At 36.3% G+C, this 27965-nt stretch overlaps 1 protein-coding gene across 1 annotated transcript in view; it reads left to right on the top strand.

Annotated features, from left to right (window-relative positions):
• CNTLN (centlein) overlaps positions 1 to 27965 on the top strand; it is a 312203-nt gene that overhangs the window by 148137 nt on the left and 136101 nt on the right. The window contains exons 13-14 of the mRNA XM_006171187.1: positions 10390 to 10511; positions 11883 to 12002. Of these exons, the coding sequence (XP_006171249.1) occupies positions 10390 to 10511; positions 11883 to 12002 (242 nt within the window). The remainder of the gene's footprint in view (positions 1 to 10389; positions 10512 to 11882; positions 12003 to 27965) is intronic.

Raw genomic sequence — 27965 nt, 5'->3', positions numbered from 1 at the left:
ACCAGGTCTGGGACTCAAAATGCATTCGACTATGGGAGTCTGGTGCCTCAGCCACCACGCCACCTGCCTGTTCCCATATATATATTACTCTTAAGGAGGCAAAAGTTTGACTTAGATTATGTGTGTTCTAAACAAAATATGACTTAGAGCTTTAGTTAATCATAAACATAAGCTATAGTTAATAATTTTACCTACCTTTTCACTAAACATGTTAACTTATGTTTATTCAGAGTTAAACTATTAGTTTTAAACCAGAGGAAAATTAACATGTATTGTTTTTACTGAAAATAAAATACACAGATACAGCATTTCTCCTACTTTAAGTTCACAAGGAAGTTAGATAAACAAACACCCGAGTTCTTTGTTCATTTGTTTACTCAGTAGCAAGTTATAGAGCATTGCAGTTAGCCAAGCATGGTACTAGTCATTTGTTGTACAACAAGAGACAAAATGAACTGCTATCCTTCAAGACCATTTCTAGTTAAGAAGATGAGAAGTGCGAGTAGTTATAATCTAGTGTACTAAATGTCAACATGGAGGTAGGTACAGAATATTAAAAGCAGGTTTATGAAACCAGTCTAACATCGTTCCTCTTTTCACAGTTCTTTAAATTTGTCTACTGATGATATCATCCTGTATTAGCTTGGGTTTTCCAGTGAAATAGAACATACATATATCTGTGTGTGTATATGTATGTATGTATATATGTGGGTATATGTGTATATATACATACATACACATATATTTTTGTTTTCTTTTTAACTATAAGGAATTTACTATAGAGATTTGGAAATTTGGAATTGGGTCACATGATTTTAGAGGCTGAGCAGTCCAAGATCTGTAGTTGACAAGCTGGAGATTCAGAAGAGTTGATGGGATAATTCTAGTCTGAGCCAGTTTAAAGAACTGGGAGCTGATGGTGTAAATTCAAGAAGCTTGAGTCTGAATCCAAGAATGATATATCAGATGGAAGACAGGAAGGGAAAAAAATCTTTCTTAGCTTTTATCACGTTTAGGCTTTAAGCAGATTAGATTAAATCAATTTACATTGAGGAGGGTAATCTTCTTTACTGTCTACTGATTAAAGCATTAATTTTTTCCAAAATCACCCTAATAGACACAAATAGAAATAATATTTCAGAATAAAATTGTTTTTTAGAAACATTTTTTCCATATTTTGAGTCACTAGATGATAATCATGAATTTCATATTTATGTCTTTTATATATTTGTGAGATGAGGAATAAAAACGGGAGCACATTTTTTTCTTATTTTAAAGGAGTAACATAGTTGAAAGAAAAAGTACTAAAACTAGAACATTTAGTGAAAGAAGTAGATAAACAAACCTGTATAGTAAAGAATTCTAAGGAGATTGATCCCAGAGTACTTTTTAAATTTATAATATAACTTTAGAAAGATAACTATCACATTCAGTGAAGATAAAAGTTCTAACTCTAATCTTTCCTTTACTATGCTATAATAATATTAATATTATTGTTATTACTCAGGCACATGTGGGTAAAATGAATAAATTAAGTAAGTAGTAAGGAATAATGTGTCTGTTTCCTAGGGTTGTAGCTAAGCACTGTAAAGTGGGTGATTCAGAACAACAGAAATTTATTATCTCAGTTGTAAAGGTTAAATCCAAAATCAAGGTGTCAGAAGAGTTGTTTATTGGGAACCAGCAGTTAGCGTAATGGCTATGTCGCTGGACTCCCACGTAGTCAACTGCGGTTCGCATCCCAGACCCTGTGGCTTAAAACCCACGCTGGGCATGTGTGCGTGCGTGCCCAAGATCCCGAGAGGAGAATGGAGGAGAAGGGATTGCAGCATGGCCATCCCCTCTGGGGGGGTGATTTCTCACTTTCTGTCTCTCTGTCTCTCTCTGTCTGGCGAGCGCACACTCCCTATAGTGAGAAAACCTCTCAAAAAAAAAAAAAAAAAGAGTTGTTTTTTTCTGAGGACTGTGAGGAGGAAGATCTGTTCTGTTCTTCTCTTCTAGCTTCTGGTAGCCTTAGGTGTTTCTTGGCTTATTACTGACATTCTCTCTGTCTTCCCCTTATGTATATCTCTCTCCCTCTGTCTAAAAATTTTTTTTTTATAAGAATATCAGTTGTATTGGATCAGAGCCCTCCTTCATGACTTCATTTTAACTTAATTACTTCTGTAAAGACCCTATCTTCAAATAAAATCATGTTCCGAGATACTGGTTAGACTTCAGCATACTTTCTCGTGGTGGTGGTAGTGGTGAGAGACAGTTCAACCTATAGCAAGTGTCTTCAGGGTTTTAAAAAAAACTTGTTTATCCTTGTGTTCCTTTAGTATCCTACTAATGTATCCTACTAATACATGTCAAATTTTGTCATGGCCTTTGCTCTTCTCTAGAAGGTGCTCTGCCAGAAGTTAATGGGAACATGGTGGACAAAAATCTTCCATGCTCAAATGATTATTGTGAATAGTGAATTAAAAAGCTTCTTCTTTTGTTGTTGTTGTTAGACTCTAACATATGAATGTATATTGTGACTCTATTCTAAGGTATAGACATCTTTTTCCAGATTTGCTTGATTATGTTATACCTATTAATATTTCCCAAGAGATATTTCTTCCATGGAAGACACTGTTGGAAATGCTGAACTAGAAAGAGATATGCTCCATGGCACAGTAGCTACCTAGGGTACCAAGCTAATACCAAGATGGACTGAAAAGTGGGAGGGACAAATTAGTTTTACTAGTCACCTAGGGAGCATACATATATGATAAACTAAAAAGTTGCTTTTTTATTGAATCAGCAGTAAGTGTATTAAACTATTCTTATACCAGTTTTGAATTTTGTACAAATATTAATATACTGTTCAACTTACTTTTGTGTCTTGTTGTATTTATCTTGTGGATGAGTGATTGATGTCATAATTATTAAGCTAATAGTATTGGAGAATTGCAAACTATTTCTCCAAAAGTCCCACTATAACCCGGCTTCATGAATACAATGTTCTAAGAATTTTACAGTATTTATTTTGAAATTAGTATGTAGAACTATATGAAATCCTTACTGTTCTTGAGATCATTAATGCCTTGAATCCCTGCTTTACTGACTTTAATGCATTTGTCACCTTGATTCTATTAGCATTGTTCTTTTCTTTTTTAAGAGAGATTTTTATCATAGGCCATGTGCACTCACCAGAGAGAAAGAGAAAAAGCGAGAAATCACCACCCAGGGGGGTTGGCCATGCCACAGTCCCTTTTACTCTTGGGATTTTGGGAACCCACATACATGCCTGCTGTGAGTTTTCAAATTGCTGGTCTGGGACTCAAACTGTGGTTGGCTATGTGGGAGTCCAGTGCCTTAACCACTATGCCACCTGCTGGCCCCTCTATTTGCACTTTTCAATGCCATGTAATAACATCAATTTGTCTTTAAATATAGTCTATATGACTTTTACTTTTCAGTGTTTTCATATTCATGAACTGTATAAATTCTGCTGTAATTGGGCCAGCAGGCAACATAACGGTTGAGGTGCTAGACTCCCATGTGGCCGACTGCTGTGTGAATCCTGGATGCAGTGGCTTGAAAATCACTCCGGGTGTGTGTACATGCATGCTCAAAACCTTAAGGGGAGAATGGAAGAGAAGAGATTGTGTGTGGCATGGCCGTCTCCCCTTGGGAGTGATTTCTCATGTTCTCTCTGGCAAGCACACGTGCTTTATTATGGAATCATTAGTATTTTATAAAGTTTTTTTTGTTTATTTTTAACATCTCTAGCATGTTGCTCTCGTTCTATGGAGACTGAGCCACTGGTTTATGAACAATGTTCATGCGCTTATTTCCTTTTATTCTCACCAAGGAGCCTTTGACCAAAGTAGATGATTAAATTGAGAATCACTTCTGTTCCTTTGAATTCAAAAACAGAATGGCAGGTCTGCTTGAGGAAAATCAGTTCATACAATTTTTCTATTTCTTAATTACTTAGGACTTATACACAGAAATTAGAACCTCTATTTTGTTTTTTGTTTTTGTTTTTGTTCTCTTTTGGAGAGGTTTTTGCTATAGGATGAGTGCACTCGCCAGAGAGACAGAGAGAGAAAGAGAGACAGAAAGCGAGACATCACCCCCCATGGGGGATGGCCACACCGCAGTCTCCTCCATTATTTCGGGATCTTGAGCATGCACGCACACACACCCAGTGTGGTCCAGGACTCGAATCTCGGTCGACTACATGTGAGTCCAGTGACATACCCATTACCCTAACTGCTGGTCCCAGAACCTCTCTTTTATCTAATTTATTTGGAAAATCCATAGAAGGTACTCAGTAAATATTTTATTGAACATTGTGATGAATGGATCTCATTTGATGGGTGTCCATGGAATATTTTTGTGTGTATCCTGTTAGAAAAATGTTATAATTACTGGCATAAATATACATTTTAGTCCTTGCACCTAATTTTGTTGAAAGATCTTTGGTGATTATATTTTCCAAAGAAAATATTTTGACTTTGACTATTTTATGTCAAATTTAATATAAAGAACCATAATGAAACTATGATTAACATGTATTTTTAGACTATTATAAAAATGTATCTTGGTTATTCTTTTTAAATGTTTTTGTTAGATATATAACTCCTGACATATGAGTGCAATTGACAACTGTTCTTGCACTATTAAAATAGAGGAATATAGGGACCAGCAGGTGGCATAGTGGTTAAGGTGCTGGACTCCCTATGTTGACTGCAGTTCCAGTCCTGGAACCAGTGGCTTCACACTCACACCAGGAATGTGTGCATGTGTACCCAAAATCCTGAGAGGAGAATGAAAGAGAAGGATTGTAGTGTGGCCTTCCCCCTGGGGGGTTGATTTATTACTTTCTCTCTCTCTCTCTCTCTCTCTGGCCAGCACATGTGCCCTATAGCAAAAATTTCTCTTTAAGAAAAAAAAGGAGGAAAATATTTCATTTGAACTCTATATCTGGTTTTTTTTTTTTTTTTGTATATTTTAGCTTTTTGCCATAGGACACGTATACTCACCACAGACAGACAGAGGGAAAATGTGAAATCAATCCCCAGTGGGGATGGCCATGCTACAATCTGTTCTCCTTTTCCTCTCAGGATTTTAGGCACTCATGTATTCACACCTGGTGGGTCTTTCAAGCCGCCAGGTCCAGGATTCAAACCATGGCTGTCCAGTGCCTTAATCACCATGTTACCTGTTGGCCCCCTATATTTACATTTCAGTACAATTTTTCTATCTTTCTGAAGTAGGAAGGTGGAATGACAGCCTCTAAGACTAATTTAATGCATGGGTTACACTTTACTGTTAGCGTTACCAAGTACAAATCTATGGATAGAACTACATTTTTTCTTTTTTTTTTTTGGAGAGATTTTCACTGTAGGGCGCGTGCGCTCGCCAGACAGACAGAGAGAGACATAGAAACAGAAAGCGAGAAATCACCCCCCAGGGAGGATGGTCACGCCGCAATCCCTTCTCCTCCACTCTCCTCTCGGGATCCTGGGCATGCACGCACACGCGCCCGGCATGAGTTTTAAGCCACCGGGTCCGGGACACGAACCGCGGTCGACTACGTGGGAGTCCAGTGACATAGCCATTACGCTAACTGCTGGTTCCCCATTTTTTCTTTTTTAAGGGAGACTTTTACTATGGGGTGTGTGTGCTTGCTGGAGAAACAGAGATAGACAGTGACAGAAAGCAAGAAATCATACCCAGCATGGATGGCCACACTGTAATGCCTTCTCCTTCATTCTCCTCTCTGGATTTTGGGCATACACACGCCCAGCGTGAGTTTTATGCTGCTGGGTTTAGGACTTAAGCCACGGTTGACTATATGGGAATCCAGTGACACAACCATTACACCATCTGCTGTCCCAATGAAACTGCATTTTAAAGCAATTATTATGATTTATTATTTCTATCAAATTGATCTACAAATCTCTAGTTATATTTTTCATAATTTACAATTAATTTATTAATTTATATTTATTAATTTATAATTATAATTTATATAAATTTAGTAATAAATTTGTAAGAATTATGTAAACATTGTAGTGTTAGATATAATAAAATAAGAAACAAGTGAAGGAGAATGCTCCTTGGTAAAACCACTTTTCTATGTTTACTACACAATGGAAAGAGCCAATTTAAATTACTATAGGAAAACCAGAATTATTTGCTAATTTCGAGTGTTTTACACTAAAATTTTTGGAATCAGAAATGACAGCATTTGGTGTTTTGATTTTTTAGGATGCCTACTAAGGATATAGGACAATATGAGAGATATATGGGACATAGGAGATTTTTATTGTCTTAATCTTAGGCTTAATGACATAATATAGCTAATGTTTGAGAATTTTGGAAAAAATTAAGTACAAATTCAATGATTATTTGGTAGCTGAAACAATATCAAAAAATGGTAAAATAGTGACAATCATTACTTAATAAAAAACTCAGTTTGTTTCACTAATTCAACAGAGGTTCATAGTAAAAGGTAATCGAGAAAGTTCGTGTGTTTCATTCTATTCATTTGCAGTTCTTGGTCAATCTTTTAGGTTTTATTTACTAAAAATATCTAATGACTCTTAACATAGAGCTTTAATGATTTCTCAAAAACTGAATTTATATTTAATAATTTAAAGAAATTCATTATAAAATAGAATTTATGGGGGAAGAACTTTTATTTATTGAAGAATAATTACAGAATGCTATTGTAGAAGTCTTTAACATATAGTATTCATTTTAGCTTAACTATAAGTTTATTTCATTTTGTTTTGACGTAACTCTTAGTATGCTCTATATATTTCATATAATTAAATTATCTTATTAATAAATTTCTAATAAATTTCTAATTAATAAATTACAGAACTTTTATTTATTGAAGAATAATTACAGAATGCTATTGTAGAAGTCTTTAACATATAGTATTCATTTTAGCTTAACTATAAGTTTATTTCATTTTGTTTTGACGTAACTCTTAGTATGCTCTATATATTTCATATAATTAAATTATCTTATTAATAAATTTCTAATAAATTTCTAATTAATAAATTACTTTTTTTGGTGGGGGGAGATGTTTTTGCTATAGGGTGTGTGCGCTCGCCAGAAAGAGAGACAAAAAGCGAGAAATCACCCGCCAGGGGGGATGGCCACACTGCAGTCCCTTCTCCTCTATTCTCCTGTCGAGATCTTGGGCAGACACGCACACGCTCCTGGCATGAGTTTAAGCCACCAGGTCTGGGACTCAAATTGCAGTTGACTACATGGGAATCCAGCGACATAACCATTATGCCAACTGCTGGTCCCTAATTAATAAATTTCTGTTAAAAATTTTTTTTTTGATTTGTCAGTTGGCATGTGTACTTGCCAGAGAGAGAAAGTGAGAAATCACCCCCACCATGGGGAACCGCCATACTACAATCCCTGCTCCTCTGTCTCTTTCTCCATTTGAGATTGTGGGTGTGTACACACATGCAACTGGTGTTTCTCAAGCTGCTGGGTCCAGACTTGATCAACACAGTGGGCCATGTTGGATTTAACTGTCTTAATCACCATACTATGGGCTGACTCCGTTAATTTATTATTATTATTATTATTTTAGTTTTGCCATAGAGCATGTGTACTCTCCAGGAAGAGAGAGAGAAATCATCCCCTGAGGGATAGTCACACAGCAACTCCTGCCCCTTTCTGCTCTCAGGATTTTGGGCATGCATGCACATTCAGCTGACATGTTTTTCAAGGTGCTAGATCCAATATTCAAACCACACAGTCAATCATGTGGGATCCATTTGTAATAACCTCCATGCCACTTGCTGACCTAGCCTGTTATAAAAAAAATTTTTTTATAGAATCGTTTATTTAATTTATCATTACTTAATTTGCTATAGCGCACATGTACTCACCAGACAGAGAGAAAGAAGAAGTGAGAAAGCAAGCCACCAGGTTTAGGACTTGAACCATGGTCAGCCATGTGGGTTTCCAGCACCTTAGCTGCTGCACTACCTGCTGATCCCCAGCCTGTTTAAGTTTTTAATTGATCTTTTAGGAATCTTAATCCCAATAAGTATAATTAATTTGTGTTCATCCATAAAAAAACATTTTTAATTATTGGTCTTCTTCTTTGCTAATTATTCATTTATTTCACATACTTAAGATTAGAAAAGCTTATAGTTTGAAGATAAGTGATTAATATTTGGATTGTTAACCAGACTTAGTGTATAAATTTCAAGTGCAAGTTGAAATCATTCTCCCTGTCTTAGAAGAAGAGATAGAAGTAGCTTCTATTTTGTACATGGAGAAACTAAGACATATTAAATTAAGTAGCTTTGCTAAAGTAATATTTAGTAACTTTGAGCAGCAAGATTTGAATGTAACAGGGGTTGGAAGGTGGCGTGGTGGTTAAGGGCACTGAACTCCCACATGGCTGACCACGGATTGGGTCCCAGACCTGGAGGCGTGCTTTCTCACTTCCCTTCTTTCTCTCTCTCACTCTGTTCCTCTATGGTCAAATAAATAAATGAATAAATAGTGTTAAATAAAATAATTCTTCAAAAAAAGATTTGAATATAACATCAACATTTAAGATTGTGCATGTAATAAACTTTTTATACATGATTTTCCAATTGAAGTGAACAAAATTGAACTCAGTATTCTCAATTTTTTTACTTGTACTTCATATACTTAATTATGCTTCTCAGCAAGTTTATAATAATTATGATCTTTATATCTTCTAAAGCTTTTTAGGACAAAATGTATTCTGAATACCCCTGTCAAGGAAAGCTATTCTCATGCTTTTCCATCAAGCACTTCCATTTTCCAATGGCATATAGAACACTTCATGATACACACAAGACTTGAATACTTCCTACTAAATGCTCAAGAGAATTATTGTATTAGAAATATATTTAAAATTGAATGTACTTATATTTATACTGCTGAGACCATTAGAATTACAGTAAAATAATAAAAACTCTATGAACTATTATTATCAGTATTTATATAAGATCTTAAGGTCATGCAACCAGGGTCAGCAGGCAGCACGGTAGTTAGGGTACTAACTTTCACATGGCTGACTGTGGTTCGAGTCCCAGACCTGGCAGTTTGCTTTTTCACTTTCCCTCTCTTTCTCTCCATCTCTCTCTAGTGAGTATGCATGCCCTATAGCAAATTTTAAAAATAATAATAAATGAAATTAAATAATTTTTTATAAAAAAGGTCATGCAGCTAACAGGTATTACTATATGCTTACCTATCTCATGCCACTAAAATATTAGTATTTGATGCCTCTACCAAATATTTATACAAGTTTATTCATAAAGAACTATTAATAAGAGTTTAAAAATATTTGAAATTCTCATGGGAGAAAAACTCAGTATGATATCTATCTAACTTTGAGAAACATGGTTCATAAATAATGTGACTACATTTTTTTTTTTAAGGCATGCATGTGCTCACCAGGAAAACAGAGAGACAGAGACAGAAAGTGTGAAATCACCCCCTGCAGGGGGGGATGACCACACCATAATCCCTTCTCCTCTATTATCCTGTGAGGACCTTGGACATGTATGCACATGTGCCTGGTGTGAGTTTAAGCCACCAGGTCCAGGTCTTGAACCACAGTTGACTGCATGGGAGTCCAGTGGCAGACATTATACCAACTGCTGGTCCCTGTGACTACGTCTTCTGAGGACTAAGAATTTGGCTTTCATAAATCCATTTTATGATTGTATCTAAAAATGAAAATTTGTCTTATATGCTGTTCATTTAGTAGTAATTGACTGTAATTGTTTCAGCTAGATGTTGAGACAATATCATGTTTAGACTGTTTATTTATTACCTCTTTGAGAGTACTAAACCTAGTTCTCCTCTTCTAGGTCTTCATGTACAACCCAAAAAGATTAAACTGTGCTACTTGTAACATCAGCCCAGTTTCATTTTTTTTCCTCCTGTGTAACCCTGTGCTTTTTTACATATTAATCATGAATTGATGGGATAAAGAATTGGTTTCACAGTAATCATAATTATACTTTAACAAATCGTGTTTCACGTATGGACAAATTCTTGTGTTGAAAAGAAGAAAAATGAAAAATTTGTAAAATAGGCTTAACAATATTTTTATATGTATTAATAAGCAACAGGGTTAGGAATAAAACTAATTTTATAGTAAAATTTTGAAATTATGTGAGCAGCTTTAAAAACTTAAATTCATGTAAACCTATTCTATGACTTGATAAATTCTTCCCTTCTACTTAAACAAGTATTACAGATTCATTCATTTTTCTACAGTGTATTTTTCAAAATTTGTTTAGATGATAAGCTTTTATTTGAAACGTTATACTTCCTTTAAATACTTCCTTTAAACTTACATATTTGCTTTTTTGTGTTCTACAGAGCCAAGAAAATGATGAGCTTAGAGATGCCCATGAAAGACGCAAGGAAAGGCTACAGATGTTACAGACCAACTACAGAGCACTAAAAGAGCAATTAAAACAGTGGGAAGAAGGCAGTGGCATGTGAGTTACATAGCTCATAAAGACATTTCCCTAAATATTAAATGGAATGAGTAGCATTATATAGGTGTCTTAATGGCTTTTGTTTGGTTTTAAGAATATTATTTGGTAGTCAAATCTTTATTATGAATTTTTAAATGAAGAATATAATAAATGAAAACAGAAATGTGCTGGCAATAACTATACATTTTCCCCATTTTTTGCAGATATTATTAGCTAGTGGTAGGTGATTTATAAATTCTGGTATACATTTTTAATATTAATGGAAGAGTTTAATAAGTAATTAAAGCAAAATAGTTAATGTCCATATCGATTGAAAAGTGCTTGTACATAAATAAAATAATTGTTTTAAAATACTTATAATTTGAAAGTGTTTAATTTTTAATGGAAAGACAAGAGAAATGTGAAGTTCACACATATAGTTAACTGTCTTAAAACTATTTCAACCTAGTATGCAATTTGAAGATCTTTACTATACATTAGTTTGTTCTCCAGCTTATCCGAATGAATTGGCGGTCTCAGTTCAATTGCTCTGAACAGGTGTTCAGATCTTGGTTAGTCGTAAGTGGCTCCCTTGTTAACAGTATCAACAGAGGGCAAAGGACTGAATAAGTATAGAAAATCTACTACCCTCTCATCTTTTGAGATGGATCCTTTAGGGCAATATTGATGATACACACTGGTCTGTTCTATAGAGAAATACTTATTCTAAATTGGCTAGTGCAGCACTTTTCCAAAATAAAAATAGAGTTTGGTTTATGTACTGAAAATGAAAATGTAAAGGGCATTCATTTGGCATCACTTGAAGATTGTCACATCTCATTTTTTTATTTTTTCCTTTAATGAATGGAAAGTGTTTCACACTGCTTGTCAGTAAAGCAGTGATAAAACAGTTTGTCCTAGATTTAGCCTTTACTCACCAAACTTTTTAGTCATAACTGGAAGAGTGAAATCTACTTTCTAGCATACTCATTGGTAATAGCTTGGTTTAAGATAAAGCATCTATACCACATTCAACTTGGTTGCCTGCAAATTCTATAAGAGCTGATTGCTTGTAATCTTTTTTGGAGACTGCTACAGTTCTACAGTGTTCATGTTTTATTACTACTAGAATGAATGAGAGAAATAGAGCTATAAAAGCATCATCTATTGACTGAAAAGTTGGTTTTCCATAGTAGCAACATAGCTTTAGGAAGTGATGATAACAGGGTTTAATTTTTACATGCTTATGTTTTCAGAAAGTCATCCAATACATAGTGAGCTTGAATTAGAAATTTGATGAGCAGGTATTTTTGTATTTTAAGGAATGTATAAATTAATTTTTATTGCATTTTTAACAACATAAGGAAAAAAGCAATTTCATTTCAAAAATAGGACTGAAATAAGAAAAATGAAGAGAGTAGATCCCCAACAACTTCGACAAGAAGATTCTGATGCTGTATGGAATGAACTGGCATATTTCAAAAGGGAGAACCAAGAGCTAATGATTGAAAAGTAAGTTTCTTTCTTAAAAAAAGGGACTTAGGTAAACATTTGGAAGAAATTTTTTGTGTCAGAAAGGCCGTTAGAGAAATACTTTATAAAATTTGAAAACGAAATAATCTGTTTTTTGCCAATAAAAGTAAAGAAAAAGAAGACTAGCTTTTAAAATATATATATATATGTATTATGAAATAACAAGTTGCACATTTGCTAGCTCTAACAGAAACTGTATAATATGATCTAGGGATTGTGTTAATTAATGTGGCTCTCATCTGTTGGAGGTGTCGCTCTTCATTAGCCTGTATTTTAGACACTGCCGTGCTTCATTTTTGGAATGAGGTGGAGAGGGGATAACCTAGCCAGCCATCCTTGTTTGATCTCCTAGATACATACGCAATGCAGAATGCCTGAGCTCTCTTGGTTCCCTGCCCTGTCCTGCTAATCCCAGCTGAGCTCATTATGGTGTAGCCTTGCTGCTACTCTTGGAGCCAGAGCTGTCCAAGCTAATTACTGGTAGCAGCAGAACTGCCTGTTAAGGGTCTGGTGTGGATCTGCTAACATGGTCCTTGGTAGTGACCTGCGAAAGACACGAGGGAATTGCTTTCTTTCTTGCTGTGCACTGCCTGTCCTTTGGGCTTAATGCTGATCCTTTCACATAGGTCTTTTAGCTGCTCTAAGTATAAAACTTGATGAAGAATACTCATATTTTAGAAAACATACAGTTTGCTTGTTTGATCTTATAATTCGCAGACTTTTACATTCAGCCTGGCAAAGACAACATTTTTTTTTTCCTGAGACAAAAAAGAAGTTAGACCAATATAATTAGCCTCTTCTGCTACTTAACTGTTTCTTCATTTACAGTTAATTTTTGATACTCTTACCATACAGTTTTTTAAAGGCCTACTATAATTTGGTATCATGTGGCATTAAATGTCGTTAAATATTCTTAGCTATAATTCAGTTGCTTGTTTTATATAGTATATTATAAGGTGTAGATTTTGATTATAACCTTTTCCATGTAGTGATAAACCTTTGAGGAAATGACCATATCAGATTTAAATGTATACATTCATTTACCTCTGAAATACAATATATTCTGTTAATACTAAATTTTTGAGGCTGATGACGAAGTATCTAATCTGGAAAATTATTTTATTCACTATGTAGATTTTTCCCAGAAATAGTTCCTGGTAATTTGAAGAACTTTATTGAAAGTTAACTTCCAAATGATAAATTCAGTGGTTTTTCATATATTCAAAGAACTGTGCAGAATCACAATCAATTTTAGAACACTAAATTAAAAAAAATTGCTAGAGGGCATAGTGCTCACCTAAGAGAGACAGAAAGAGAGAGAGAGAGAGAGAGAGAGAGAGAGCGAGCGAGCGTGAGGGGGGGAATGAGAAAGCACCCCCTCACACACACACATGGGAATGGTCATTCCACAATCCCTTCAATCCCTTCTCCATTTTTCCATTAGGGATTTTGAGCACATGCCCAAAGTACTTTTCATGCTCCCATGTCCAGGACTTGAATTGCACAGTCTGCCTTGTGGGATCCTGCTGCCTTCACCATGCTACCAGCTGGTCCAATTTTCAAACATTTTTATCATTCCCCCTAAAGAAGCAACTTCGACAAGAAGATTCTGATGCTGTATGGAATGAACTGGCATATTTCAAAAGGGAGAACCAAGAGCTAATGATTGAAAAGTAAGTTTCTTTCTTAAAAAAAGGGACTTAGGTAAACATTTGGAAGAAATTTTTTGTGTCAGAAAGGCCGTTAGAGAAATACTTTATAAAATTTGAAAACGAAATAATCTGTTTTTTGCCAATAAAAGTAAAGAAAAAGAAGACTAGCTTTTAAAATATATATATATATGTATTATGAAATAACAAGTTGCACATTTGCTAGCTCTAACAGAAACTGTATAATATGATCTAGGGATTGTGTTAATTAATGTGGCTCTCATCTGTTGGAGGTGTCGCTCTTCATTAGCCTGTATTTTAGACACTGCCGTGCTTCATTTTTGGAATGAGGTGGAGAGGGGATAACCTAGCCAGCCATCCTTGTTTGATCTCCTAGATACATACGCAATGCAGAATGCCTGAGCTCTCTTGGTTCCCTGCCCTGTCCTGCTAATCCCAGCTGAGCTCATTATGGTGTAGCCTTGCTGCTACTCTTGGAGCCAGAGCTGTCCAAGCTAATTACTGGTAGCAGCAGAACTGCCTGTTAAGGGTCTGGTGTGGATCTGCTAACATGGTCCTTGGTAGTGACCTGCGAAAGACACGAGGGAATTGCTTTCTTTCTTGCTGTGCACTGCCTGTCCTTTGGGCTTAATGCTGATCCTTTCACATAGGTCTTTTAGCTGCTCTAAGTATAAAACTTGATGAAGAATACTCATATTTTAGAAAACATACAGTTTGCTTGTTTGATCTTATAATTCGCAGACTTTTACATTCAGCCTGGCAAAGACAACATTTTTTTTTTCCTGAGACAAAAAAGAAGTTAGACCAATATAATTAGCCTCTTCTGCTACTTAACTGTTTCTTCATTTACAGTTAATTTTTGATACTCTTACCATACAGTTTTTTAAAGGCCTACTATAATTTGGTATCATGTGGCATTAAATGTCGTTAAATATTCTTAGCTATAATTCAGTTGCTTGTTTTATATAGTATATTATAAGGTGTAGATTTTGATTATAACCTTTTCCATGTAGTGATAAACCTTTGAGGAAATGACCATATCAGATTTAAATGTATACATTCATTTACCTCTGAAATACAATATATTCTGTTAATACTAAATTTTTGAGGCTGATGACGAAGTATCTAATCTGGAAAATTATTTTATTCACTATGTAGATTTTTCCCAGAAATAGTTCCTGGTAATTTGAAGAACTTTATTGAAAGTTAACTTCCAAATGATAAATTCAGTGGTTTTTCATATATTCAAAGAACTGTGCAGAATCACAATCAATTTTAGAACACTAAATTAAAAAAAATTGCTAGAGGGCATAGTGCTCACCTAAGAGAGACAGAAAGAGAGAGAGAGAGAGAGAGAGAGAGAGAGCGAGCGAGCGTGAGGGGGGGAATGAGAAAGCACCCCCTCACACACACACATGGGAATGGTCATTCCACAATCCCTTCAATCCCTTCTCCATTTTTCCATTAGGGATTTTGAGCACATGCCCAAAGTACTTTTCATGCTCCCATGTCCAGGACTTGAATTGCACAGTCTGCCTTGTGGGATCCTGCTGCCTTCACCATGCTACCAGCTGGTCCAATTTTCAAACATTTTTATCATTCCCCCTAAAGAAGCGTACTCAATTGAGCTTCACCCCCTTACTATTCTATCCTTCTTCCTTAGCCTTAGGCAACTGCTAATCTACTTTCTGTGTCTATAAATTTAACTGTTCTGTACATTTCATATACACAGGATATACATATGTGATTTTTTTGTGATTAGTTTCTTTCAGTTAGCATAATGTTTTCAAGGTGCATCTGTGTGGTACCATTTATCAGTACTCGCTGTGATCATCTTTTTATTAACATAGTAATCATAAAAAGAATTGTACAGGTTTTTCAGTACAAGAATACTATGTCTAGGGACCAGGGACCAGCAGTTAGCGAAATAGGTATGTCGCTGGACTCCCATGTAGTTGGACGCAGTTCGAATCCCAGACCCGGTGGCTTAAAACTCACGCCGTGTGTGTGTGTGTGTGTGTGCGTGCCCAAGATCCTGAGAAGAGAATGAAGGAGAAGGGATTGCGGTGTGGCTATCCACCCCCCCCGGGGGGGTGATATCTCGTTTTCTGTCTCTCTGTCTTTCTGGCGAGCGCACACACCCTATAGCAAAAACCTTTCAAAAAAAAAAGAGAATACTATGTCTAGTATGGACGTTGAAGTGCAGATATTTCTACAGTATATACTGATCTCCTTTCCTTTGAATATGTGTCTAGTAGTGGGATTGATGGGTCATACTTGAGTTCTACATATGTTTGTTTGTTTATTTATTTATTTTGAGAAACCTCCATACTCTTTTTCATAACAACTATAGTAGTTTACATTTTACAACCCATTAACCTTGTCTTTTTTTGTTTTTGTTTTGTTTTTAGATTTTTGCCATAGGGTGCATGTGCTCACCAGAGAGACAGAAATCACCTCCCAGGGAGGATGGCCAGGGTGAAATCCTTTCTCCTTCATTCTCCTCTTGGGATTTAGGGCACACATGCACACATGCTGGGCGTGGGTTTTAAGTTGCCGGGTCCAGGGCTCGAACCACAGTTGGCTATGTGGGAGTTCAGCACCTTAACCACTGCACCACCCATTGGCCCCCCACAAACCTTGTAAAAGACTTCCCCTTTCTCTTCATTCTTGCCTTCATTTGTTATTTTGTGTTTTGGGGTTTCTTTTAATATTTTTTGCCATAGTGCATATGTTCTCATGTGAGGCAGGCAGAGGGGGTGGGGATTGGGGTGGGACAATGAGAAGTCATCTCCTAGGGTCATAGTCTTGCCACAATCCCTTCTCCTCCATTCTCCTCTCAAGATTTTTGGGTATGCATGTACATGCACCCAGTATGATTTTCGATCCGCCAGGTCTGAGACTTGAACAGTGCAACAAACCCTGTGGGATCCAGTGCTTTAACTTCCATGCCACATCCTGGCCCTAATTTTTTGTCTTTTTGATAATTGCCATTCTGACTAGAAAAGGAGAATATTTCATTGTGGTTTTGATTTGCATTTCTCAAATGATTAATGATGTTTATCAGTTTTAATATGCTTTTATATGTCTTCTTGGCCATTCGTATGTCTTCTTTTTGGAAATATCTATTAATAATATTTGTCCACTTTTTTTTTTTTTTCAGAGAGAGATTTTTGCTATAGTGTGTGTGTGCTGGCCAGAAAGACAGAGAAAGACAGACAGAAGAGAGAAATCACTCCCCAGGGAGGATGACCATGCTATAGTCTCTTCCAGTCTCCTCTTGTGATTTTGGGCACATGCTATGCATTCACACTCATGCTAGCATGAGTTTTACACCAGCGGATCCAGGACTCAAACTGCCGTCAACTAAGTGGGAGTCCAGCAATGTAACCATTATGCCATCTGCTGGTCCCACATTTGACCACTTTTTAATTGGATCATTTTGGTCTGTTGAGTTGTATGAGTACCTTGTATATTTTGGATATGAATCCTCTTTTGAATATATAGTCTGCAAATATGTTCTCCTATTCTGTAGATTTTCTCTTCACTCTGCCAGCTGCTTCCTTTGCTGTGCAGCTTTATAATCTGATACGATCTCATTTGTCTATTTTTGCTTTTGTTGCCTATGGTTCTGAAGTTTCATTAAAACTTTTTTAGTTTAGATCTATGTCATGAGACATTTCCCCTATCTTTTAGATTAGTAATTTTTTATTTTTAGGTCTTATATTTATAAGTCCTTTATCTATTTTGAATTGATTTCTGTATATGATGAGAGACAGGAGCCTAGTTTCATTCTACATTTGGATGTCTAGTTTTCCCAGTTCCATTTATTGAAGAGACCATATTTTCCCATGGATGTTCTTGGCAACTTGGTAAAAAATCATGTGGCTGTATTTACATGGATTTATTTCTGAGTTCTCTGTTCTATTGGTTTAAAAGTCTTTTTTTATTTTTTTTCCCTTCCAGTACTATGATGTTTTGGTTACTATAGCTTTATATTTTGAAATCAGTAATATGATAACTTTAGTTTCATTCTTTTTGATAAGAAATGGTTGAATCTTTCTTGGTTCTATATGAATTTTATGATTTTCTTTATTTCTGTGAAGAATGCTTTTGGTATTTTTATATATATTGCAGTGAGTCCGTAGATTGCTTTTGGTAGTATGGGTATATTAATACTGATTTTTCTAATCCAAGAACAAGAGACACTTTCTATTTTTTGTACATTAATTTTTTAAAAAATTTTATGATTTCTTTTTTACATTTAATCATTACACATCTGTATAGCACTCAGTATAGTTTTTCAAAGTATGCATGCAGTATGGATAAGTCAAATAAGGATCTTAGCATATACATAATTTCCTTTTTTTTAAGAATGATTTTATTGGGACCAGCAGTTAGCATAATGGCTATGTCGCTTGGCTCCCATGTGGTCGACTGCATTCAAGTCCCGGACCCGGTGGCTTAAAACTCACACCGGGCTCGTGTGCGTGCGTGCCCAAGATCCCGAGAGGAGAATGGAGGAGAGGGGATTGTGGCGTGGCCATCTCCCCCTGGGGGGTGATTTTTCGCTTTCTGTCTCTCTGTCTCTCTCTGTCTGGTGAGCACACGCACCCTATAGCAAAAAATCCTCTCAAAAAAAAAAAAAAAAAAAAAAAATGTTTTTATTTATTTTTAATTTGACCAGAGAGGGACAGAGTGAGAACTAGACAGACAGACAGAGAGAGAGAGAGAGAGAGAAAACAGGCTACCAGGTCCGAGACTCAAACCGCTGTCAACCATGTGGGAGTCCAGTGCCCTTAACCACCATGCCATCTGCTGGCTCCAGCATATACATAATTTTCAATAGGGAACTTTACATTTTTGTGCCTTTTAAGTGTTTCTTCCCCTCGCTCCTCCCACCCCACCTCTACCATCCACTTCCCCTCCCTTTTTTCAATTTTAAAAATCAGTTTACTATAGTTTTATTAGTAATCTTCCATCCCCCTTAAATTTGTTTGTAGGTATTTTATTTTCTTTGTAGCTGTTGTAAGTATGATTCTTTTGAGATTTCTTTTCTGTTAGTTTATTGTTGGTGGATAGAAATACTGCTGAATTTTATGTCTTGATTTTGTATCCTACAACTTTACTGAATTTATCAGTTATAAGTTTTCTGGTAGTTTCTTTAAGTTTTTCTACATATATATTATCATGTCATCTATAATCAGGGAAAATATACAGCAAGACAGAGAAAGAGCAAGAGGGAGAAAGCACCTCTCTCTCAATGGGGGTGAGGTCACACTACAATCCTTTCTCATCCAGTTCTCTATCCTGTTAGGATTTGGGGCATCCATGTGCCTGTGCCCAATATGTTGTACAAGTCCACTGGGGCTAGGATTTGAACTGTTGTCAGCCATGAGGGATCTGGCTCCTTTAATCACTAGGCTACAGGGCTAGTCTGAGATGTTGTATTTTTATCAAATTTTTTTTTTCTGTGTCTTTTGAGATTTAAAAAAAATCATGTGGTTTTTGCTTTTTATTCTGTTGCTGTTGTGTAGCACATTATTGATTTGTGTATGTTGAACCATCCTTGCATACCTGGGATAAATCCTACTTGATTATAATATAAAACTTTTTTTAATATAAAACTTTTTTAAAGTTTAATTTACTTATTTCTTTTGAGAGAAAGGAATCAGGGGTACTCTTGATGGAGTCTCACTATGCTGTCTCCTGGTCAGCCAATATTACAGGTGCAGATGAGCACAGAGTGTTTAGGTCACATCTGAGATCCCAAACTTAGCCTATCATATGGCTCCAATATTACACAGTGGCACCTGATCATAACTGGATCATACAACTGTACCACTGTAACAGGACCTGTACAATCTTTTGATGTGTTGTTCAACTCAGTTTGCTAGTATTTTGTTGAAGGATTTTGAATCTTTGTCTGTCAATGATACTGGTCTATATTTTTCTTTTTTTTGTTGTGACTTTATTTGATTTTGGTATCAAGTTAATGCTGACTTTATCAAAGGCGTTTGTTTTTTGTTTGTTTATTTGTTTTCTTTTTTTTTTTTTTTTAGGTTTTTGCCACAAGGCATGTATGTTGCCAGAGAGGGATGGAGAGAGGGAAAAGTGAGAAATCACCCCGGTGGGGAAGGCCATGCTGCAACCCCTTCTTCTTCTGGGATTTTGGGCACACGAACACGCATGTGCTTAGCATGAGTCTGTGACAGTCTCACAGCTATGAGTCTGTGACGCAACCTGCAGCTGGCCATGTAGTAATCTAGTGCTTTAACTATCACACCCCCTGCTGGCCTCATCTTCTATTTCTTTCTTTCTTTTCTTTTTTTTTTTTTTTTAATAAATTGAGAATTTATTAAATTGCTGTTAGGTCTTCTTTAAAGGTCTTGTAGAATTCAGCACTGAAGCCATTGGCTATGGGCTTCTCTCCATTGAGAAAATTTTATTATCGATTCGTTCTCTTTACTCATTATTGGTTTGTTTAGGTTTTGATAGTTTTATGACCTTTCTGTCTCCAAACTAGGAAGTAATTTGGACCAAAGAATTCATTGTGAGACCTAATCTAATGGCATTCATATGCCACATAATGAGGTTTCAATCAATGATGGACCATATGTACAATGGTAATTTCATAAATTATGCCAAATAGCCCAGGAATATAGTAGGCTATATCACCTAGGTTTGTGTGAATACACTCCATGATGTTTGCACAATGACACAATGGCTTAATGACACATTTCTGTCTTTCTGTTATTAAGTGGCACATGACTATAATTTAGAGATCTCATCTACTTAAGAAAATTCAGGTAGAGATTTGTTATAGGGCATACATTTGAGATTTATTTTGTTAATAAAATAAAACTGAAGGAAAAGTAATAAGACCCATTAAAGAAAGGTAGAACTCAGAATCCTGATCTAGTCACTCAGCAGTGTTTGTATGTTAAAGTAGCTCTTTTTTCTTTTTTTTGAGAGGTTTTTGCTATAGGGCGCCTGCGCTCACCAGAAAGACAGAGAGACAGAAAGCGAGAAATCACCCCCCAGGTGGGATTGGCCACACCGCAATCCCTTCTCCTCCGTTCTCCTCTCAGGATCTTGGGCACACACGCCTGGCGTGAATTTAAGCCACTGGGTCTGGGACTCGAACTGTGGTCGACTACATGGGAGTCCAGTGACATAGGCATTATGCTAACTGCTGGTCTCAAAGTAGCTCTTCATAGTTAATATTGAGTCATCATTAGAATGTGGAATTTTTTCTTATGATTCGTTTAAACTTATTGGTCTGATAGCCATTTGTAAAATAGCTATTTTTCAAATAAGTACTAGTAAAAGGTAATAAATTCTCATTCATAAAAAATGTTAGGGCCAGCAGGCCACATAGTGGTTAAGAAGCTGAAGTACCACATGGCCAACTGTGGTTTGAGTCCTGGACCTGATGACTTGAAAATCATGCCAGGCATGGGCATGTGCATGCCCAAAATCCCAAGAGGAGAATGGAAGAGAAGAGATTGCAGCTGACTCTATCTCCCCTGTTGGTGATTTCTCACTTTTCCTTTTCTCTTTCTCTGGCAGTGCACATGCCCAGGGGGAAAACTTAACATTCTTTTTTAAGTTTTTTTTTTTTTTTTTAAGTTTTTGACTAAACTTTAATTCACTTTGTAAAAGTTTTCTGGAGTAGGATTGGGTTATTTTGTCAAACATTCAGTCAGCATTGCGTTTGTTTTGAATTACTGTTGTATGACAGGCACTCTACTAGGTGATTAAATGAGAACATCAGACAAACTTAGTTGCTGCTATAGTATAGGAATCTGTGGACTTGTAAAATTTGCATGGAATTATGATCCCTAAAGTATTTCATTTGCATTTATAAAATATATCCACTTATTTTATCATAATTATGTTTTATTTTAATCAATTTATTTACTTAAGTTTTGCTACAGGGTGTGTGTGCTTGCTAGAGAGAGAAAGATGGACAGAGAGGAAAAGTGAGAAATGATCCCCAAAAGGGATGACCACACCATAACCCCTTCTTCTCCATTCTACTCTTGGCAACTTGGACACATACATACACATGCCCAGCATGATTTCTAAGCCACCAGGTCCAGCACTCAGAATGCACTGTTGGCCATGAGGGATCCAACTCCTTAACCTACATGCCACCTGTTAGCCTTCATAACTGTAATTTAACAGTAAGATCAAGATCTTAGCAACCTATGAAATGATAAATTAGCTGGTTCCTTTAGTGTTTATCTAACACTCATTGATATATTCATTCATTTAGTATTTAAAAAGTACAGTTCAGAGCCAGGCATTAAACTAGGAGATGAATATACAGTGGTACACTGAGGAATATGGTTTTATACCCTCAGGATGTTTAGTCTAGGGGTACCTGCCATGTGCCAGTGAAGTGGTTTCACTTTGAATGCTAGATAGTGAAAGGCAAGGAAAGCTTAGAAATGTCAGTAGGGTCACTCAGCTTACTTGCTTAGCTAAGGATGTTGCCTGACCTAATCTAAAGTAAACTTAGGAACCAACAAGGTCCAATGTATGTTAACATTCTCCCAAATGAAAACATTAGTATGAATATACTTGTGTATTTTTTTTCTGAACAGTTACATAAAACTATAAAAAGAAGCTCAAGTGCAGCAGAAAATTAGGCTTTTCTAATCCAGCAAATGATATATAACAGAACTGCATGATCTTGCAGGAATTCTAGGTGTGCTGACATTTACTGTTTTGTGTTTCCTTGGCAAAATAAATCATGCATTTGCAGTGGCATGGTGATTTTGGTCTTTTTATGCTAATTTGTAGCCTATAAAAAATGCTCCAGCTTGGCAGTCTGCTTGTTAGGTACAGCCATGAAAGAGAAATAGTATGGTGCCAACAAGTGGCACAGTGGTTAAGGCACTGGACTCCCATGTGGCTGACTGTGGTTTAAGTCCCAGACCTAGAAGCCTGAACATGCCTGGCACATGTATGTGTATGCTCAAAATCCCAAGAGTAGAATGGAGAAGAGATCGCAGCATGACCATCTGCCTTTGGGGTGATTTCTCACTTTAGGTGTCTGTCTCTCCTACAAGCACATGTGTCCTATAGTAAAAAAAAAAGTCTCTCAAAAACAAAAACAGAAAAATACATTATGACTTTTCCAACAACCCAATAATTACATAACCATATTCCACTTTATGTGCTGAAGGAACTTCAAACTCATTGCAGTAGCCTATAGGATCCTTCTATAGCCGGTGCATAATTTGTTTCTATAGAAGGAACAAATTCCCAGGCCTACAGAGTGGCTGACAGAAGCACAGAAGATGGTGGACACATGCAGAAAAAGAGAGAGGCCCTCACTGATCTCTCTTTTGTAACAACTAACTCTCTAGCTCTTGTGAAAAACTAACCTCTTCTCATGAGAGCTAGAACTCACTGGGTCTTGGGTAATTATCTCTCTCTCTCTCTCTCTCTCTCTCTCTCTCTTTTTCCTGTCTGGGAACACATGCACTTGCCAGAAAGAAATAGAGAGAAACAGTAAGAGATAGAGAAAAGGAGAGCTAGAGAGCACCCCTGATGGCACATGGTCACACTGCACTTCCTGCTCTTCCATTTCTCCATTTCATCAGGATTTTGGACATGTCTGGCATGGTTTACAAGTTGCTGGGACTCAAACCTCATAATCAACCTTGGGAGATCTAGCTTCCTTAACCAGTATGCTACAGAGCCAGCCCGAGACAGCATTGATTTATTTATGAAATTGTTGCCTTCATGATGCAGTTACTATGAACCAGTCACTGCTGACTAGGCTTTACTTAGCCTGGAATACCATGCAGGAATTAAGTTTGTAGTTAATGTTTTCAAAATATAGCTAATAAAGTCAAGTCCTAACACATGAATTTCTGGATGACATATATAAACAATAGCAAGCAGCAACAAAGGGGAACTTGAAAGTAAAAACAAACAAAAATACGCAATAAATTAGTTATTTATCATAGCAGACATGTACTGGAATAATGATATATTTAAGTAAATGAAAGTATCGTTAGTTTATTATAAACCATAGAGTAAAGTAAAAAGCAACTTCAAGAATATGGATAGAAAATAAAAAAGGGAAAGTATGAGTCATTATTATTAATCAGCTCAAGCTTCTATAACAAAATTACATAGATCAGGTAACTTAAACAAGAGACATGTATTTCTCACTATTCTGGAGGCTGGAAAGTTTAAGATGAAGGTTCTGATGGTTAGGTTCTTGATAGGGCTTGCAGATGGCTGCCTTCTTCCTGTGCCATCAGGTATCAGCACACTCGGGTGCTCTTGTTTGCCCTTTCTTTCTCAAAAAGCCACCAATCCCATCATTAGAGTCTCATCTAATTCTAATTACCTCTCAAAGGCCCCATCTCCAAACACCATAATATTAGGGGTTAGAGCTTTAACATACAAATTTCAGGGAGATACAGGTCAGTTACTGCAGTGAATAGTGTAAACTCTGATTTATTAAAGTGACAAAAATTAAATCAAGACAGAAAAATCTAGGTAAACCATTCATTAGCAAGGAGTCAATTAATATCTACTTGCACATCTACCTTTATCCCTTTAAATGCACTCTGTTTTCAAAGTACTGATGACATCTTTAAAATGCGGGACCAGCAGTTGGCATAATGGCTGTGTCGTCGGACTCCCATGTAGTCAACTGTGGTTCAAGTCCCGAACCCGATGGCTTAAAGTAACGATGGGCGCGTGCGTGTGTGCCCAAGATCCCGAGAGGAGAATGGAGAAGGGATTGTGATGTGACCATCCCCCCTGGGGGGTGATTTCTCGCTTTCTGTCTCTCTGTCTCTCTCTGCCTTTCTGGCGAGGCACGCGCCCTATAGCAAAAACCTCTCCCCCAAAAAAACCAATGCAATTCTGAGGACCAGCAGATAGCGTAATGGTTACATTACTGGACTCCCAGATAGTCAACTGTGGTTCCAGTCCTGGACCTGGCGACTTAAAGCTCACACTGGGCATATGTGTGTGCATGCCCAAAATCCCAAGAGGAGAATGGAGGAGAAGGGATTGCAACATGACCACCCCACCTAGCCTCCCCCCAGGGAGTGATTTTTTCGCTTTCTGTCTCTCTGGTGAGCACATGCATTCTATAGCAAAAAAAAAATCTCTCTAAAAAATGCAATTCTGAAAACATCTCTTTCTTGTTTAAAAATCTTTTAAAATAAAACCTGAATTTTTTATGTAACATACTTGGGCATCAGGCCCTTTTTTATAATTCTTTTTTTCATTTTTAGCATATCTAAAATAATGTGAAAATGTAAAATATTTACAAAGAATTAATGGTGTTTTTCTTAATTGATTCTAAGAATCTCGGACACTATCAATGAAGAGTGTTAGAGCTGGGTTCAGTGGTAAAAGGATTTATAACTCATAATCAAAATCTTCAATTTTTTTTTATTAAGGTGAGGAATTTCATTCCATATATTATAATTAGATATAGCCTTCTTTCCCCAGGGAGTGATTTTTTCGCTTTCTGTCTCTCTGGTGAGCACATGCATTCTATAGCAAAAAAAAAATCTCTCTAAAAAATGCAACTCTGAAAACAACTCTTTCAGAGATTCTTTGGAATACTTTCTTCTCTCTTGAATTAACCACTAAGTATATGTAGGCTATAGTTTGAAAGAACATTTTATAGAATTTAATAATTACTGCTTAAGGGACTAAGTGAAATACTGCCTTAGGAAAGTTCAGCCAATTTTTTTTTTTTTTTTCATTGCAAAGCAAGACTCTTACTCAGTTCTCAAGCATGAGTATTATGTTTTGGATAAGTTAGAAATGAGGATTTTAGGAATTATATTTCTCTAGTAAGGTGGAAATAAAATTCTTAGGAAAAATATGTCTGCCAATGATGACATATCTTGAAAACAGATATATTTTTCGATAAGCATTGACAGTATATGAATTGCATATTAGTTTTGCTGAAAACATACCATTCAGTGTCATTTATTGCTTTCTCTGTGTTATATAACTATGATCTTTCTAATTTCAAAGCATTTTAACACCCCCAAAGAAGACTCCCTATCCATTAAGCGGTTCTTCCCATTGCCCTAATCATTCTGCATTTGGTCTTTTCACCCAGCTTTTGAGCATTTGTCCTTTCCCCCAGGTTTTGATAATTTCTAATCTGCTTTCTGTCATTTTTGTTTTTTAAGAATTATTTTATTGAACTTTATTCTATTTTATTTATTTATTTATTTTAATTTGACCAGAGAGAGACAAAAAGCAGAGTGAGAAAGCAAGCCACCAGGTCTGGGACTCAAACCATGGTCAGCCATGTGGGCGTGTCCAGCGCCTTAACCCAAAATGCAACCTGCTGACCCCTGCTTTCTGTTTTTATAGCTTACCTGTGCTGTATATTTCCTATAAATGCAGTCCTAGGAAATGTGATCTTTCATATCTGTCTTCTTTAACTTGACAAATGCTTTCAATATTCATACGTATTATAGCATGTGTCAGAACTTTATTACTTTTTATGGCTGAATAATAACCCACTGTGTGTTTATATCATGATTTGTTTATTCACTAGTGCACATTTAGGTTTATTCCACTTTTTTTGGCTATGTGCCCAGTGTCACTATGTACATTGTATATGTGTATTTGTTAAAATGCCTGTTTTCAGTTATTCTGGATATATACCTGTGAGTAGAATTGCTGGAGCAATATGGTAATTCTGTGTTTGATTTCTTAAGAAACTGCGAAGTTTTTCACAATGATTGAATCATTTTACATTACTACTAGCAATCTGTGACGATTCCAATTTGTCCATATCCTCCATAATACGTGTTATTTTCTGTCCATTTGTTCATCTTCAGAGAAAAGTCAATACAAGTCCTTTGACTATATTGAAAGTTGAGTTGGGTTGGTCTGCAGAGTGGTAAATAGGGAAGCTGGATCCCACATGACTGACCAAGGTTTGCATCCCAGCCCTGATGGCTTGTGAAATATGCTGAGCATGTATGTATGTGGTGGTGCCCAGAATTCTGATGGGAAAGATGAATGGAAGAAAAGGAATTTTAACATGACCAAACTCCACTGGGGAGTGCTTTCTTTCTTTCTTCTCTTTCTCTTTCTCCCTGTTTCCCTCCTGCCCCTTGTTCTCTGGTGAGTGTACTTATCCTCTGTCAAGAAAACTAAAAATTTATGTGTATTCAGTGTATATAAAAATTAATATATATAATAGTGCACATATGTATGTATATATGTATGTATATGTATTTGGATACTGAAAATTTGAAAACATTTTTTCCTAGTCCGTAGGTCTTTTCATTTTGTTGATAATGTCTCCTTTTTTTTTTTCTTTTTTATTGGAGAGGTTTTTGCTACAGGGCGCGTGCGCACGCCAGAAAGACAGAGAGAGACAGAGAGACAGAAAGCGAGAAATCACCCCCCAGGGGGGATGGCCACACCGCAATCCCGTCTCTTCTCTCGGGATTTTGGGCATGCATGCACACGCGCCCAGCGTGAGTTTAAGCTGCCGGGTCCGGGACTCGAACCACAGTCGACTACATGGGAGTCCGCGACATAGCCATTACACTAACTGCTGGTCCCTTGATAATGTCTTTTCATGCACAAAAGTTTTAACTTTGTTGCAGTCCAATTTATCTGCTTTTTCCTTTGTTGCTTATGCTTTTGTTGACATCTAAGTTTTATCTCCAAATCCAAAGCCATGAAGAGCTACTGTATTTATTTTTCTTACTGTTTTATAATTCTTTTTTTATATTACACTTAATCACATATATATATAAATATATGTGTTTAAATATATGTTACAGTGTTATAACATTTCTTTTTCCAGCACAATTACCATGCATCTTAAACAAGACAAAAACATTACTATACACATCATTATCATTCAAATAGCTTTTCATTTTTTTCAGATTGTTATTATTATTTATTCTCATTATTACTGTTTTATAATTCTAACTCATAGTTAGGTCTTTTGTCCACTTTAAGTTAATTTTTTAAAACTTTTGCCAGCAGATATGTGCACTTTGAGAGACAGAGCAACAGAAACAGAGAGAGAGGAGAAAGCCCTCTTCCCCATTAGGGAGTGACCATGCTGCAATCCCTTTGACTCCAGTCTCCCACCTTTTGGGATTTTGGGCATATGCACACACATGACTGCCATGTTTCTAAAGCTGCCAAGTCTTAGACTTGGTGTTCCTTAAGCCCAAGGCCACAGAAATGACTCAAGTTAATTTTTTTTTTTTTTTTTTTTTTTTTTTTTTTT

Source organism: Tupaia chinensis, unplaced genomic scaffold (assembly GCF_000334495.1).
Source record: "Tupaia chinensis unplaced genomic scaffold, TupChi_1.0 Scaffold149424_1, whole genome shotgun sequence".
NCBI lineage: Eukaryota > Metazoa > Chordata > Mammalia > Scandentia > Tupaiidae > Tupaia > Tupaia belangeri.
This window is presented reverse-complemented; position numbering and strand designations above follow the sequence as displayed.